General features: G+C 27.3%; 2 protein-coding genes across 2 annotated transcripts; both read left to right on the forward strand.

The window, feature by feature from the left end:
* Positions 1-5,019: 5,019 nt before the first annotated feature.
* Positions 5,020-6,048, forward strand: LOC143190864 (TATA-box-binding protein-like). The gene is made up of 4 exons (XM_076395435.1): positions 5,020-5,065; positions 5,154-5,389; positions 5,531-5,676; positions 5,736-6,048. Exons 1-4 carry the CDS (start codon positions 5,020-5,022, stop codon positions 6,046-6,048), a joined length of 741 nt encoding a protein of 246 aa, XP_076251550.1.
* A 3,373-nt stretch (positions 6,049-9,421) lies between these two features.
* Positions 9,422-11,063, forward strand: LOC143190599 (uncharacterized). The gene is made up of 5 exons (XM_076395003.1): positions 9,422-9,556; positions 9,645-9,880; positions 10,022-10,167; positions 10,227-10,497; positions 10,627-11,063. The coding sequence occupies exons 1-5, from the start codon at positions 9,511-9,513 to the stop codon at positions 10,873-10,875; spliced, it is 948 nt and encodes a 315-aa protein (XP_076251118.1). The 5' UTR covers positions 9,422-9,510; the 3' UTR covers positions 10,876-11,063.
* Positions 11,064-18,770: the final 7,707 nt, after the last annotated feature.

Here is an 18,770-nt window from a genome sequence, read left to right on the forward strand (position 1 = left end):
AACAAATATTCAAAATTTCAATATTTTGTTTGGAAATAATGTAAAAGAAATAGTGACAAATATACATAAGGCTTTATATATATCATAACAAATCATAGCTTACCATCCATCACCTAGACTATGTAGCGGACCCCGGGTTCTGAAGCGGTCCTTATTTCTAATCATTTCTTTATTGCTATTTTTCCTCATACAAGCTGCATTTTTCATTTCGCGCTCTATTGTAGTACTTACTGTATAATTGTAAAAATAAAATATTTTTAACAAAAAATTGAACTTCAAAAAGCAAATCTCACTAAAAGATAAATAATAATCTAACTTTTGTTATACTAACTAAATTCAAATAAACAAAAAAACGTATTTAACCTACCTACCACATATATTTTATATTCTACTATATTCACACAATTTAGCATAATACCTACCTAAACCTATTTATCTATTTACAATATTAGTTTAACTACTACCAACTAATCAGTTTGAAGTCGGTGCCGATCCCAAACAATACAAAAATAATATACTTTTGTGAGATCCTTATTTATTATTAGAAATCGATTAATTTTTTTGTTAGAAATATTTTATATACTCTATTATATAACCCAAATTAGCTAATGCCTACCTAAACCTATTGATCTATTTATAATATTGTTTTAACTACTACCAACTGATCAGTTTGAAGTCGGTGCCGATCCCAAACAATACAAAAATAATATACTTTTGTGAGATCCTTATTTGTTATTAGAAATCGATTAATTTTTTTGTTAGAAATATTTTATATACTCTACTATATAACCCAATTTAGCTAATGCCTACCTAAACCTATTTATCTATATACAATATTAGTTTTACTACTACCAACTGATCAGTTTGAAGTCGGTGCCGATCCCAAACAATACAAAAATAATATACTTTTGTGAGATCCTTATTTATTATTAGAAATCGATTAATTTTTTTTGTTAGAAATATTTTATATACTCTACTATATAACCCAATTTAGCTAATGCCTACCTAAACCTATTTATCTATTTACAATATTAGTTTAACTACTACCAACTGATCAGGTTGAAGTCGGTGCCGATCCCAAACAATACAAAAACAATATACTTTTGTGAGATCCTTATTTATTATTAGAAATCGATTAATTTTTTTTGTTAGAAATACTTTATATACTCTACTATATAACCTAATTTAGCTAATGCCTACCTAAACCTATTTATCTATTTACAATATTAGTTTAACTACTACCAACTGATCAGTTTGAAGTCGGTGCCGATCCCAAACAATAAAAAAATAATATACTTTTGTGAGATCCTTATTTATTATTAGAAATCGATTAATTTTTTTTGTTAGAAATACTTTATATACTCTACTATATAACCTAATTTAGCTAATGCCTATCTAAACCTATTTATCTATTTATAAAATTGTTTTAACTACTACCAACTGATCAGTTTGAAGTCGGTCCCGATCCCAAACAATACAAAAATAATATACTTTTGTGAGATCCTTATTTATTATTAGAAATCGATTAATTTTTTTGTTAGAAATACTTTATATACTCTACTATATAACCTAATTTAGCTAATGCCTACCTAAACCTATTTATCTATATACAATATTAGTTTTACTACTACCAACTGATCAGTTTGAAGTCGGTGCCGATCCCAAACAATACAAAAATAATATACTTTTGTGAGATCCTTATTTATTATTAGAAATCGATTAATTTTTTTTGTTAGAAATACTTTATATACTCTACTATATAACCTAATTTAGCTAATGCCTACCTAAACCTATTTATCTATATACAATATTAGTTTTACTACTACCAACTGATCAGTTTGAAGTCGGTGCCGATCCCAAACAATACAAAAATAATATACTTTTGTGAGATCCTTATTTATTATTAGAAATCGATTAATTTTTTTGTTAGAAATATTTTATATACTCTACTATATAACCCAATTTAGCTAATGCCTATCTAAACCTATTTATCTATTTATAATATTGTTTTAACTACTACCAACTGATTAGTTTGAAGTAGGTCCCGATCCCAAACAATACAAAAATAATATACTTTTGTGAGATCCTTATTTGTTATTAGAAATCGATTAATTTTTTTTGTTAGAAATATTTTATATACTCTACTATATAACCCAATCTAGCTAATGCCTACCTAAACCTATTTATCTATATACAATATTAGTTTTACTACTACCAACTGATCAGTTTGAAGTCGGTGTCGATCCCAAACAATACAAAAATAATATACTTTTGTGAGATCCTTATTTATTATTAGAAATCGATTAATTTTTTTTGTTAGAATTATTTTATATACTCTACTATATAACCCAATTTAGCTAATGCCTACCTAAACCTATTTATCTATATACAATATTAGTTTTACTACTACCAACTGATCAGTTTGAAGTCGGTGCCGATCCCAAACAATACAAAAATAATATACTTTTGTGAGATCCTTATTTATTATTAGAAATCGATTAATTTTTTTTGTTAGAAATATTTTATATACTCTACTATATAACCCAATTTAGCTAATGCCTACCTAAACCTATTTATCTATATACAATATTAGTTTTACTACTACCAACTGATCAGTTTGAAGTAGGTCCCGATCCCAAACAATACAAAAATAATATACTTTTGTGAGATCCTTATTTGTTATTAGAAATCGATTAATTTTTTTTGTTAGAAATACTTTATATACTCTACTATATAACCTAATTTAGCTAATGCCTACCTAAACGTATTTATCTATTTACAATATTAGTTTAACTACTACCAACTGATCAGTTTGAAGTCGGTGCCGATCCCAAACAATACAAAAATACTATACTTTTGTGAGACCCTTATTTATTATTAGAAATCGATTAATTTTTTTTGTTAGAAATATTTTATATACTCTACTATATAACCCAATTTAGCTAATGCCTACCTAAACCTATTTATCTATATACAATATTAGTTTTACTACTACCAACTGATCAGTTTGAAGTAGGTCCCGATCCCAAACAATACAAAAATAATATACTTTTGTGAGATCCTTATTTGTTATTAGAAATCGATTAATTTTTTTTGTTAGAAATACTTTATATACTCTACTATATAACCTAATTTAGCTAATGCCTACCTAAACCTATTTATCTATTTACAATATTAGTTTAACTACTACCAACTGATCAGTTTGAAGTCGGTGCCGATCCCAAACAATACAAAAATACTATACTTTTGTGAGACCCTTATTTATTATTAGAAATTGATTAATTTTTTTTGTTAGAAATATTTTATATACTCTACTATATAACCCAATTTAGCTAATGCCTATCTAAACCTATTTATCTATATACAATATTAGTTTTACTACTACCAACTGATCAGTTTGAAGTCGGTGCCGATCCCAAACAATAAAAAATAATATACTCTTGTGACATATACACTAAAATATATTACGAAAAGATCAAAAATAATTTGTTGCTTGGCACCGACTTCACAGTGATTATTAAGTTAGTTAAAATAATATTGTAAATAGATAAATCGGTTCAGGTAGGTAATAAGCTAAGAAGTGTGTATTTATTAGAACATAAAATACATGTAGTAAATAGGTTAAATAAATTTTCTGTTTATTTTTCTTTAGTTACTACAACAAATGTTATGAACATGATTCATCTTAAAAGCTTTTTTGTGTTTAATATCTAAATTTGATTATTTTTTAACTTTTGTGAGATCTTTATTTATTTTTGAGGTCGGTTAAAAATTTTTTGTTAGAAATACTTTATATACTCTACTATATTTATTCCCATACAATTTTTGCTACGCAACAAAAAGTAAGAGTAAAGCAACCCGCTCCGTCACTGTTTAATATACTTAAAATTTTTGTCGTCTTACCCAATAAATTAATTATTGCTGACTTTAAAGAAATGCAAAAAAATTGAACTGAATTTATAAATTAAATGAGGAATACCCTTTTGCTTACCTGAACTCGCCTGTTCTTTACTTATTTTATAAAAAAATATTCTTCTCTTTTTAGAGTTAGATATTTACTCAATAAATTATGCAGTTAATACTTTATTAAGTATTACAATGGGAAGACTAAGTAAAGGTGAACGAATATTTTTAAAATCTTCGTGGTCTTACATAATAAATGAATTACTGCTGAATTCATTGTTTTCTGAAAAATTGATTTTTTTTGAAAAAAAGGAACTTTGTAAAATGCCATATCAAACGCTTTAAAAGTTAAATAAATAAAAATCCAACATTAAATCAAAGCAGTACCGTTTATCGCCATTTTCTTTGAATAGTACCTTGCTGAGTTACCAAATCTAAAGGCAAGAACTATATATTGTACCAAATAGTAAAAAATGTACCTACTCTATAATTATTTTTATTTATAAATTTTTATTTTATAAATATTTTTAATAATTGTTATTTTAAAATAAATTACGTCCATAGAGTAAATAGCCTAACGGTATAGTATTTCAGCTTGCCCGGAGTATAGAGCGCCGACAATATATAAGTAGTGGCGAAAGTACCCGAATCTCTGGATCACTATGATTTTTAATGTATTCTCAAGTAAATTTTAAAATTCAACACCAATTTTAAAAGTTTACTAAATATAAACAAATTTTTTTTATAATATTCAAGAATTACTTTAATTTTTTTTAAATATCGGTAAAGTATATTTTTATATTTCTTTAAAATTTTTTTTTTATTATTTATTAAAATTTTTTAATTATTATAAATATTTTACCGATATCCCTAACTAGGCCTAAAGCTTACTATTGGACGTAGAAATCGGAGGGTGTAGGAGGAGGAGCAGGAGGAGGAGGAGGAGGGGGTAGGAGGAACCTATACCTATATATATATTGCCCCGAACGAACGAATTATAATCATTCATTTTCTAGAATCTGCCTGATGAAGATAAATATATAAACTTATATTTTTAAGTGAATTTAGTGTGTGTAAAGATTTTTAGAATTAAATAATATAAATTCATATATCATAATGGATGAGTTGTTTCTTAGCCCTGGCTTTAGAATGCCTAGTCTTGGTAAGTATTATTTAAAATTAAAAATATTATAATCTAGATCATATAATAAGTATTATTAAATTAAACTATCATTTACAATACTTTTTAGGTACTCCTTTATATCAACCAGAAGAAGATCAGCAAATTTTACCAAGTGCTTTGCAACAGCAGTCGCAGATACAGCCTGTTTCTAGTCAAATAACATCACCAGCACCAAGAGGAGGTCTAACACCGACTTTAGGTTTAGGAATGGACAATAGTATGTCATTGCCTTACACAAAATATGTCACAGACTTTGCCTTACCTATTTCGAAAATACATAGTGTAATGACGCCACAGACACCAGTGAGTAAACTAAATATATAGCTACGTTATGAAAATGGGCTTCTGTATTTTGTTAAATCGTTCATATATTATGATTATTATTACAAGATACCAAAGCAATCTTATTAAATTATACATATATATAAATTTTTATTATTACAGCAACATACTATAATGACACCAATGGTAAACTTAGGAGGATCAGAAGCCGGTGGTACTACACCTACTATAGAGGTCCCTACAATATCATCCCCTATGACCCCCATGACACCTCATTCAGTAGACCCTGGAATTGAACCTCAATTACAGTATGTGCAAATTACCTCATAAAGTTCATAGGTAACATTTCTAATTTTCTTTTTTCTAGGAACATCGTATCAACTGTAAACTTGGACTGCAAACTCGACCTGAAGAAAATAGCATTACATGCCAGAAACACGGAATACAATCCACAACGGTTCCCTGCTGTGATAATGCGAATAAAGGAACCAAGAACTACAGCCCTAATATTTAGCTCAGGGAAGATGGTATGCACAGGTGCAAAGAGCGAAGAAGACGCAAGGCTCTCGGGGAGAAAATTTGCCCGTATAATACAGAAACTCGGATTTCCCGCCAAATTCTTGGATTTTAAAATACAGGTGAATATTGTAGACAATAATAACATCAAAGGCTTTTCTTGATAGAGAATTTTAAAGAAATAATAAAATTTTCTTTCTAACTAAAACTTATTATTGAAAATAAAACTTTACAATGTGTTTCTGTTACAGAATATGGTAGGAAGTAGCGATGTCAATTTTCAGATCAGATTGGAAGGTCTGGCCTTAAAGCACGGCCCTTTCAGTTCCTACGAGCCGGAACTATTCCCTGGACTAATTTACCGTATGGTGAAACCTCGGATCGTATTATTGGTATTCCTCTCGGGTAAAGTGGTGTTAACTGGTGCTAAAAGGCGACATGAGATAAATGAGGCGTTCGACAACATCTATCCAATCTTGAAGAAGTTCAAGAAACAATGATTCATTCATTTTAATTATGATCATTAAACACTTAACTAATAGTATTGGGAAAAATTGTGATTACGACATTATTAGTGTTAAATATTTCAGACGGTTTCATTATCTAGTGAGCCTTTACGATAATCTAAAATTCAAACAAAAATTAAATTATTTTGTCGATACCAAAGATAATACTTAATTGTAGTTAACTGTTGTATTTATCATAACAATATATTATTATAATTGTATATTAAATAAGTATCAAATATTTCCATCCAATAAATGTTGCTTTGTGAGTTTATTGTATTTATTTTTGTTATTATTAAGTAATTGTGTGATATGTTCCAAATAAAGCAGTAAATACCTTATGCGAATATAGTTTGCTTGGTATATCTTGGTTAAAATAACCAAATTTGATTGGTCGACTGCCTACGTAACGATCTGTGAACAAATATTCAAAATTTCAATATTTTGTTTGGAAATAATGTAAAAGAAATAGTGACAAATATACATAAGGCTTTATATATATCATAACAAATCATAGCTTACCATCCATCACCTAGACTATGTAGCGGACCCCGGGTTCTGAAGCGGTCCTTATTTCTAATCATTTCTTTATTGCTATTTTTCCTCATACAAGCTGCATTTTTCATTTCGCGCTCTATTGTAGTACTTACTGTATAATTGTAAAAATAAAATATTTTTAACAAAAAATTGAACTTCAAAAAGCAAATCTCACTAAAAGATAAATAATAATCTAACTTTTGTTATACTAACTAAATTCAAATAAACAAAAAAACGTATTTAACCTACCTACCACATATACTTTATATTCTACTATATTCACACAATTTAGCATAATACCTACCTAAGGCTTTATATATATCATAAGAAATCATAACTTACCATCCATCACGTAGACCGGGTTCTGAAGCTATTTTTCCTCATACAAGCTGCATTTTTCATTTCGCGCTCTATTGTAATACTTACTGTATAACTGTAATAATAAAATATTTTTAACAAAAAATTGAACTTCAAAAAGCAAATCTCACTAAAAGATAAATAATAATCTAACTTTTGTTATACTAACTAAATTCAAATAAACAAAAAAACGTATTTAACCTACCTACCACATATACTTTATATTCTACTATATTCACACAATTTAGCATAATACCTACCTAAACCTATTTATCTATTTACAATATTAGTTTAACTACTACCAACTAATCAGTTTGAAGTCGGTGCCGATCCCAAACAATACAAAAATAATATACTTTTGTGAGATCCTTATTTATTATTAGAAATCGATTAATTTTTTTTGTTAGAAATATTTTATATACTCTACTATATAACCGAATTTAGCTAATGCCTACCTAAACCTATTTATCTATATACAATATTAGTTTAACTACAACCAACTGATCAGTTTGAAGTCGGTGCCGATCCCAAACAATACAAAAATAATATACTTTTGTGAGATCCTTATTTATTATTAGAAATCGATTAATTTTTTTTGTTAGAAATATTTTATATACTCTACTATATAACCCAATTTAGTTAATGCCTACCTAAACCTATTTATCTATTTACAATATTAGTTTAACTACTACCAACTGATCAGTTTGAAGTCGGTGCCGATCCCAAACAATACAAAAATAATATACTTTTGTGAGATCCTTATTTATTATTAGAAATCGATTAATTTTTTTTGTTAGAAATATTTTATATACTCTACTATATAACCCAATTTAGCTAATGCCTACCTAAACCTATTTATGTATATACAATATTAGTTTTACTACTACCAACTGATCAGTTTGAAGTCGGTCCCGATCCCAAACAATACAAAAATAATATACTTTTGTGAGACCCTTATTTATTATTAGAAATCGATTAATTTTTTTTGTTAGAAATACTTTATATACTCTACTATATTTATTCCCATACAATTTTTGCTACGCAACAAAAAGTAAGAGTAAAGCAACCCGCTCCGTCACTGTTTAATATACTTAAAATTTTTGTCGTCTTACCCAATAAATTAATTATTGCTGACTTTAAAGAAATGCAAAAAAATTGAACTGAATTTATAAATTAAATAAGGAATACCCTTGTGCTTACCTGAACTCGCCTGTTCTTTACTTATTTTATAAAAAAATATTCTTCTCTTTTTAGAGTTAGATATTTACTCAATAAATTATGCAGTTAATACTTTATTAAGTATTACAATGGGAAGACTAAGTAAAGGTGAACGAATATTTTTAAAATCTTCGTGGTCTTACATAATAAATGAATTACTGCTGAATTCATTGTTTTCTGAAAAATTGATTTTTTTTGAAAAAAAGGAACTTTGTAAAATGCCATATCAAACGCTTTAATAGTTAAATAAATAAAAATCCAACATTAAATCAAAGCAGTACCGTTTATCGCCATTTTCTTTGAATAGTACTCTGCTGAGTTACCAAATCTAAAGGCAAGAACTATATATTGTACCAAATAGTAAAAAATGTACCTACTCTATAATTATTTTTATTTATAAATTTTTATTTTATAAATATTTTTAATAATTGTTATTTTAAAATAAATTACGTCCATAGAGTAAATAGCCTAACGGTATAGTATTTCAGCTTGCCCGGAGTATAGAGCGCCGACAATATATAAGTAGTGGCGAAAGTACCCGAATCTCTGGATCACTATGATTTTTAATGTATTCTCAAGTAAATTTTAAAATTCAACACCAATTTTAAAAGTTTACTAAATATAAACAAATTTTCTTTATAATATTCAAGAATTACTTTAATTTTTTTTAAATATCGGTAAAGTATATTTTTATATTTCTTTAAAAATTTTTTTTTATTATTTATTAAAATTTTTTAATTATTATAAATATTTTACCGATATCCCTAACTAGGCCTAAAGCTTACTATTGGACGTAGAAATCGGAGGGTGTAGGAGGAGGAGCAGGAGGAGGAGGAGGAGGGGGTAGGAGGAACCTATACCTATATATATTGCCCCGAACGAACGAATTATAATCATTCATTTTCTAGAATCTGCCTGATGAAGATAAATATATAAACTTATATTTTTAAGTGAATTTAGTGTGTGTAAAGATTTTTAGAATTAAATAATATAAATTCATATATCATAATGGATGAGTTGTTTCTTAGCCCTGGCTTTAGAATGCCTAGTCTTGGTAAGTATTATTTAAAATTAAAAATATTATAATCTAGATCAAATAATAAGTATTATTAAATTAAACTATCATTTACAATACTTTTTAGGTACGCCTTTATATCAACCAGAAGAAGATCAGCAAATTTTACCAAGTGCTTTGCAACAGCAGTCGCAGATACAGCCTGTTTCTAGTCAAATAACATCACCAGCACCAAGAGGAGGTCTAACACCGACTTTAGGTTTAGGAATGGACAATAGTATGTCATTGCCTTACACAAAATATGTCACAGACTTTGCCTTACCTATTTCGAAAATACATAGTGTAATGACGCCACAGACACCAGTGAGTAAACTAAATATATAGCTACGTTATGAAAATGGGCTTCTGTATTTTGTTAAATCGTTCATATATTATGATTATTATTACAAGATACCAAAGCAATCTTATTAAATTATACATATGTATAAATTTTTATTATTACAGCAACATACTATAATGACACCAATGGTAAACTTAGGAGGATCAGAAGCCGGTGGTACTACACCTACTATAGAGGTCCCTACAATATCATCCCCTGTGACCCCCATGACACCTCATTCAGTAGACCCTGGAATTGAACCTCAATTACAGTATGTGCAAATTACCTCATAAAGTTCATAGGTAACATTTCTAATTTTCTTTTTTCTAGGAACATCGTATCAACTGTAAACTTGGACTGCAAACTCGACCTGAAGAAAATAGCATTACATGCCAGAAACACGGAATACAATCCACAACGGTTCCCTGCTGTGATAATGCGAATAAAGGAACCAAGAACTACAGCCCTAATATTTAGCTCAGGGAAGATGGTATGCACAGGTGCAAAGAGCGAAGAAGACGCAAGGCTCTCGGGGAGAAAATTTGCCCGTATAATACAGAAACTCGGATTTCCCGCCAAATTCTTGGATTTTAAAATACAGGTGAATATTGTAGACAATAATAACATCAAAGGCTTTTCTTGATAGAGAATTTTAAAGAAATAATAAAATTTTCTTTCTAACTAAAACTTATTATTGAAAATAAAACTTTACAATGTGTTTCTGTTACAGAATATGGTAGGAAGTAGCGATGTCAATTTTCAGATCAGATTGGAAGGTCTGGCCTTAAAGCACGGCTCTTTCAGTTCCTACGAGCCGGAACTATTCCCTGGACTAATTTACCGTATGGTGAAACCTCGGATCGTATTATTGGTATTCCTCTCGGGTAAAGTGGTGTTAACTGGTGCTAAAAGGCGACATGAGATAAATGAGGCGTTCGACAACATCTATCCAATCTTGAAGAAGTTCAAGAAACAATGATTCATTCATTTTAATTATGATCATTAAACACTTAACTAATAGTATTGGGAAAAATTGTGATTACGACATTATTAGTGTTAAATATTTCAGACGGTTTCATTCTCTCGTGAGCCTTTACGATAATCTAAAATTCAAACAAAAATTAAATTATTTTGTCGATACCAAAGATAATACATTATTGTAGTTAACTGTTGTATTTATCATAACAATATATTATTATAATTGTATATTAAATAAGTATCAAATATTTCCATCCAATAAATGTTGATTTGTCAGTTTATTGTATTTATTTTTGTTATTATTAAGTAATTGTGTGATATGTTCCAAATAAAGCAGTAAATACCTTATGCGAATATAGTTTGCTTGGTATATCTTGGTTAAAATAACCAAATTTGATTGGTCGACTGCCTACGTAACGATCTGTGAACAAATATTCAAAATTTCAATATTTTGTTTGGAAATAATGTAAAAGAAATAGTGACAAATATACATAAGGCTTTATATATATCATAAGAAATCATAACTTACCATCCATCACCTAGACTATGTAGCGGACCCCGGGTTCTGAAGCTATTTTTCCTCATACAAGCTGCATTTTTCATTTCGCGCTCTATTGTAATACTTACTGTATAATTGTAATAATAAAATATTTTTAACAAAAAATTGAACTTCAAAAAGCAAATCTCACTAAAAGATAAATAATAATCTAACTTTTGTTATACTAACTAAATTCAAATAAACAAAAAAACGTATTTAACCTACCTACCACATATACTTTATATTCTACTATATTCACACAATTTAGCATAATACCTACCTAAACCTATTTATCTATTTACAATATTAGTTTAACTACTACCAACTAATCAGTTTGAAGTCGGTGCCGATCGCAAACAATACAAAAATAATATACTTCTGTGAGATCCTTATTTATTATTAGAAATCGATTAATTTTTTTTGTTAGAAATATTTTATATACTCTACTATATAACCGAATTTAGCTAATGCCTACCTAAACCTATTTATCTATATACAATATTAGTTTAACTACTACCAACTGATCAGTTTGAAGTCGGTGCCGATCCCAAACAATACAAAAATAATATACTTTTGTGAGATCCTTATTTATTATTAGAAATCGATTAATTTTTTTTGTTAGAAATATTTTATATACTCTACTATATAACCCAATTTAGCTAATGCCTACCTAAACCTATTTATCTATTTACAATATTAGTTTAACTACTACCAACTGATCAGTTTGAAGTCGGTGCCGATCCCAAACAATACAAAAATAATATACTTTTGTGAGATAATTATTTATTATTAGAAATCGATTAATTTTTTTTGTTAGAAATATTTTATATACTCTACTATATAACCCAATTTAGTTAATGCCTACCTAAACCTATTGATCTATTTATAATATTGTTTTAACTACTACCAACCGATCAGTTTGAAGTCGGTCCCGATCCCAAACAATACAAAAATAATATACTTTTGTGAGATCCTTATTTGTTATTAGAAATCGATTAATTTTTTTTGTTAGAAATATTTTATATACTCTACTATATAACCCAATTTAGCTAATGCCTACCTAAACCTATTTATCTATATACAATATTAGTTTTACTACTACCAACTGATCAGTTTGAAGTCGGTGCCGATCCCAAACAATACAAAAATAATATACTTTTGTGAGACCCTTATTTATTATTAGAAATCGATTAATTTTTTTTGTTAGAAATATTTTATATACTCTACTATATAACCCAATTTAGCTAATGCCTACCTAAACCTATTTATCTATTTACAATATTAGTTTAACTACTACCAACTGATCAGTTTGAAGTCGGTGCCGATCCCAAACAATACAAAAACAATATACTTTTGTGAGATCCTTATTTATTATTAGAAATCGATTAATTTTTTTTGTTAGAAATACTTTATATACTCTACTATATAACCTAATTTAGCTAATGCCTACCTAAACCTATTTATCTATTTACAATATTAGTTTAACTACTACCAACTGATCAGTTTGAAGTCGGTCCCGATCCCAAACAATACAAAAATAATATACTTTTGTGAGATCCTTATATATTATTAGAAATCGATTAATTTTTTTTTGTTAGAAATACTTTATATACTCTACTATATAACCTAATTTAGCTAATGCCTACCTAAACCTATTTATCTATTTACAATATTAGTTTTACTACTACCAACTGATCAGTTTGAAGTCGGTGCCGATCCCAAACAATACAAAAATACTATACTTTTGTGAGACCCTTATTTATTATTAGAAATCGATTAATTTTTTTGTTAGAAATATTTTATATACTCTACTATATAACCCAATTTAGCTAATGCCTACCTAAACCTATTTATCTATTTACAATATTAGTTTAACTACTACCAACTGATCAGTTTGAAGTCGGTGCCGATCCCAAACAATACAAAAACAATATACTTTTGTGAGATCCTTATTTATTATTAGAAATCAATTAATTTTTTTTGTTAGAAATACTTTATATACTCTACTATATAACCTAATTTAGCTAATGCCTACCTAAACCTATTTATCTATTTACAATATTAGTTTAACTACTACCAACTGATCAGTTTGAAGTCGGTCCCGATCCCAAACAATACAAAAATAATATACTTTTGTGAGATCCTTATTTATTATTAGATATCGATTAATTTTTTTTGTTAGAAATACTTTATATACTCTACTATATAACCTAATTTAGCTAATGCCTACCTAAACCTATTTATCTATATACAATATTAGTTTTACTACTACCAACTGATCAGTTTGAAGTCGGTGCCGATCCCAAACAATACAAAAATAATATACTTTTGTGAGATCCTTATTTATTATTAGAAATCGATTAATTTTTTTGTTAGAAATATTTTATATACTCTACTATATAACCCAATTTAGCTAATGCCTATCTAAACCTATTTATCTATTTATAATATTGTTTTAACTACTACCAACTGATTAGTTTGAAGTAGGTCCCGATCCCAAACAATACAAAAATAATATACTTTTGTGAGATCCTTATTTGTTATTAGAAATCGATTAATTTTTTTTGTTAGAAATACTTTATATACTCTACTATATAACCTAATTTAGTTAATGCCTACCTAAACCTATTTATCTATTTACAATATTAGTTTAACTACTACCAACTGATCAGTTTGAAGTCGGTGCCGATCCCAAACAATACAAAAATAATATACTTTTGTGAGACCCTTATTTTTTATTAGAAATCGATTAATTTTTTTTGTTAGAAATACTTTATATACTCTACTATATAACCTAATTTAGCTAATGCCTACCTAAACCTATTTATCTATTAATAATATTGTTTTAACTACTACCAACTGATCAGTTTGAAGTCGGTGCCGATCCCAAACAATAAAAAATAATATACTTTTGTGAGATAATTATTTATTATTAGAAATCGATTAATTTTTTTGTTAGAAATATTTTATATACTCTACTATATAACCCAATTTAGTTAATGCCTACCTAAACCTATTTATCTATTTACAATATTAGTTTTACTACTACCATCTGATCAGTTTGAAGTCGGTGCCGATCCCAAACAATACAAAAATAATATACTTTTGTGAGATCCTTATTTATTATTAGAAATCGATTAATTTTTTTTGTTAGAAATACTTTATATACTCTACTATATAACCCAATTTAGCTAATGCCTACCTAAACCTATTGATCTATTTATAATATTGTTTTAACTACTACCAACTGATCAGTTTGAAGTCGGTACCGATCCCAAACAACACAAAAATAATATACTTTTGTGAGATCCTTATTTGTTATTAGAAATCGATTAATTTTTTTTGTTAGAAATATTTTATATACTCTACTATATAACCGAATTTAGTTAATGCCTACCTAAACCTATTTATCTATTTACAATATTAGTTTAACTACTACCAACTGATCAGTTTGAAGTCGGTGCCGATCCCAAACAATACAAAAATAATATACTTTTGTGAGATAATTATTTATTATTAGAAATCGATTAATTTTTTTTGTTAGAAATATTTTATATACTCTACTATATAACCCAATTTAGCTAATGAATACCTAAACCTATTGATCTATTTATAATATTGTTTTAACTACTACCAACTGATCAGTTTGAAGTCGGTCCCGATCCCAAACAATACAAAAATAATATACTTTTGTGAGATCCTTATTTGTTATTAGAAATCGATTAATTTTTTTTGTTAGAAATATTTTATATACTCTATTATATAACCCAATTTAGCTAATGCCTACCTAAACCTATTTATCTATATACAATATTAGTTTTACTACTACCAACTGATCAGTTTGAAGTCGGTGCCGATCCCAAACAATACAAAAATAATATACTTTTGTGAGATCCTTATTTATTATTAGAAATCGATTAATTTTTTTTGATAGAAATACTTTATATACTCTACTATATAACCTAATTTAGCTAATGCCTATCTAAACCTATTTATCTATTTATAATATTGTTTTAACTACTACCTACTGATCAGTTTAAAGTCGGTCCCGATCCCAAACAATACAAAAATAATATACTTTTGTGAGATCCTTATTTATTATTAGAAATCGATTAATTTTTTTTGTTAGAAATATTTTATATACTCTACTATATAACCCAATTTAGCTAATGCCTACCTAAACCTATTTATCTATTTACAATATTAGTTTAACTACTACCAACTGATCAGTTTGAAGTCGGTGCCGATCCCAAACAATACAAAAATAATATACTTTGGTGAGATCCTTATTTGTTATTAGAAATCGATTAATTTTTTTTGTTAGAAATATTTTATATACTCTACTATATAACCTAATTTAGCTAATGCCTACCTAAACCTATTTATCTATTTACAATATTAGTTTAACTACTACCAACTGATCAGTTTGAAGTCGGTGCCGATCCAAACAATACAAAAATAATATACTTTTGTGAGATCCTTATTTATTATTAGAAATCGATTAATTTTTTTTTTGTTAGAAATATTTTATATACTCTACTATATAACCCAATTTAGTTAATGCCTACCTAAACCTATTTATCTATTTACAATATTAGTTTAACTACTACCAACTGATCAGTTTGAAGTCGGTGCCGATCCCAAACAATACAAAAATAATATACTTTTGTGAGATCCTTATTTATTATTAGAAATCGATTAATTTTTTTTGTTAGAAATATTTTATATACTCTACTATATAACCCAATTTAGCTAATGCCTACCTAAACCTATTTATCTATTTACAATATTAGTTTAACTACTACCAACCGATCAGTTTGAAGTCGGTGCCGATCCCAAACAATACAAAAATAATATACTTTTGTGAGATCCTTATTTATTATTAGAAATCGATTAATTTTTTTTTGTTAGAAATATTTTATATACTCTACTATATAACCTAATTTAGCTAATGCCTACCTAAACCTATTTATCTATTTACAATATTAGTTTAACTACTACCAACTGATCAGTTTGAAGTCGGTGCCGATCCCAAAAAAAACAAAAATAATATACTTTTGTGAGATCCTTATTTATTATTAGAAATCGATTAATTTTTTTTGTTAGAAATATTTTATATACTCTACTATATAACCCAATTTAGCTAATGCCTACCTAAACCTATTTATCTATTTACAATATTAGTTTAACTACTACCAACTGATCAGTTTGAAGTCGGTGCCGATCCCAAACAATACAAAAATAATATACTTTTGTGAGATAATTATTTATTATTAGAAATCGATTAATTTTTTTTGTTAGAAATATTTTATATAGTCTACTATATAACCCAATTTAGCTAATGCCTACCTAAACCTATTTATCTATTTACAATATTAGTTTAACCACTATCAAGTGATCAGTTTGAAGTCGGTGCCGATCCCAAAAAAAACAAAAATAATATACTTTTGTGAGATCCTTATTTATTATTAGAAATCGATTAATTTTTTTTGTTAGAAATATTTTATATACTCTACTATATAACCCAATTTAGCTAATGCCTACCTAAACCTATTTATCTATTTACAATATTAGTTTAACTACTACCAACTGATCAGTTTGAAGTCGGTGCCGATCCCAAACAATACAAAAATAATATACTTTTGTGAGATAATTATTTATTATTAGAAATCGATTAATTTTTTTTGTTAGAAATATTTTATATAGTCTACTATATAACCCAATTTAGCTAATGCCTACCTAAACCTATTTATCTATTTACAATATTAGTTTAACTACTACCAACTGATCAGTTTGAAGTCGGTGCCGATCCCAAAAAAAACAAAAATAATATACTTTTGTGAGATCCTTATTTATTATTAGAAATCGATTAATTTTTTTTGTTAGAAATATTTTATATACTCTACTATATAACCTAATTTAGCTAATGCCTACCTAAACCTATTTATCTATTTACAATATTAGTTTAACTACTACCAACTGATCAGTTTGAAGTCGGTGCCGATCCCAAAAAAAACAAAAATAATATACTTTTGTGAGATCCTTATTTATTATTAGAAATCGATTAATTTTTTTTGTTAGAAATATTTTATATACTCTACTATATAACCCAATTTAGCTAATGCCTACCTAAACCTATTTATCTATTTACAATATTAGTTTAACTACTACCAACTGATCAGTTTGAAGTCGGTGCCGATCCCAAACAATACAAAAATAATATACTTTTGTGAGATAATTATTTATTATTAGAAATCGATTAATTTTTTTTGTTAGAAATATTTTATATACTCTACTATATAACCTAATTTAGCTAATGCCTACCTAAACCTATTTATCTATTTACAATATTAGTTTAACTACTACCAACTGATTAGTTTGAAGTCGGTGCCGATCCAAACAATACAAAAATAATATACTTTTGTGAGATCCTTATTTGTTATTAGAAATCGATTAATTTTTTTTGTTAGAAATATTTTATATACTCTACTATATAACCTAATTTAGCTAATGCCTACCTAAACCTATTTATCTATTTACAATATTAGTTTAACTACTACCAACTGATCAGTTTGAAGTCGGTGCCGATCCAAACAATACAAAAATAATATACTTTTGTGAGATCCTTATTTATTATTAGAAATCGATTAATTTTTTTTTGTTAGAAATATTTTATATACTCTACTATATAACCCAATTTAGTTAATGCCTACCTAAATCTATTTATCTATTTACAATATTAGTTTAACTACTACCAACTGATCAGTTTGAAGTCGGTGCCGATCCCAAACAATACAAAAATAATATACTTTTGTGAGATCCTTATTTATTATTAGAAATCGATTAATTTTTTTTGTTAGAAATATTTTATATACTCTACTATATAACCCAATTTAGCTAATGCCTACCTAAACCTATTTATCTATTTACAATATTAGTTTTACTACTACCAACTGATCAGTTTGAAGTCGGTGCCGATCCCAAACAATACAAAAATAATATACTTTTGTGAGATCCTTATTTATTATTAGAAATCGATTAATTTTTTTTGTTAGAAATATTTTATATACTATAATATATAACCCAATTTAGCTAATGCCTACCTAAACCTATTTATCTATATACAATATTAGTTTTACTACTACCAACTGATCAGTTTGAAGTCGGTGCCGATCCCAAACAATACAAAAATAATATACTTTTGTGAGATCCTTATTTATTATTAGAAATCGATTAATTTTTTTTGTTAGAAATATTTTATATACTCTACTATATAACCCAATTTAGCTAATGCCTACCTAAACCTATTTATCTATTTACAATATTAGTTTAACTACTACCAACTGATCAGTTTGAAG

The sequence above is a fragment of the Rhynchophorus ferrugineus genome, unplaced genomic scaffold (genome assembly GCF_030347505.1).
Source record: "Rhynchophorus ferrugineus isolate W39M unplaced genomic scaffold, kcgeb_rfMv2 rfM2, whole genome shotgun sequence".
NCBI classification, from domain to species: Eukaryota; Metazoa; Arthropoda; class Insecta; order Coleoptera; family Curculionidae; genus Rhynchophorus; species Rhynchophorus ferrugineus.

Excerpts from the sequence above, each read along its gene's own strand:
- LOC143190864 (XM_076395435.1), top strand. The coding sequence starts at position 5,020 with ATGGATGAGTTGTTTCTTAGCCCTGGCTTTAGAATGCCTAGTCTTG. Across the intron at positions 5,066-5,153 it reads CTTTAGAATGCCTAGTCTTG|GTACTCCTTTATATCAACCA; the intron begins GTAAGTATTATT and ends AATACTTTTTAG. Across the intron at positions 5,390-5,530 it reads TAATGACGCCACAGACACCA|CAACATACTATAATGACACC; the intron begins GTGAGTAAACTA and ends TTATTATTACAG.
- LOC143190599 (XM_076395003.1), top strand. The coding sequence starts at position 9,511 with ATGGATGAGTTGTTTCTTAGCCCTGGCTTTAGAATGCCTAGTCTTG. Across the intron at positions 10,168-10,226 it reads GGAATTGAACCTCAATTACA|GAACATCGTATCAACTGTAA; the intron begins GTATGTGCAAAT and ends TCTTTTTTCTAG. Across the intron at positions 10,498-10,626 it reads TCTTGGATTTTAAAATACAG|AATATGGTAGGAAGTAGCGA; the intron begins GTGAATATTGTA and ends TTTCTGTTACAG.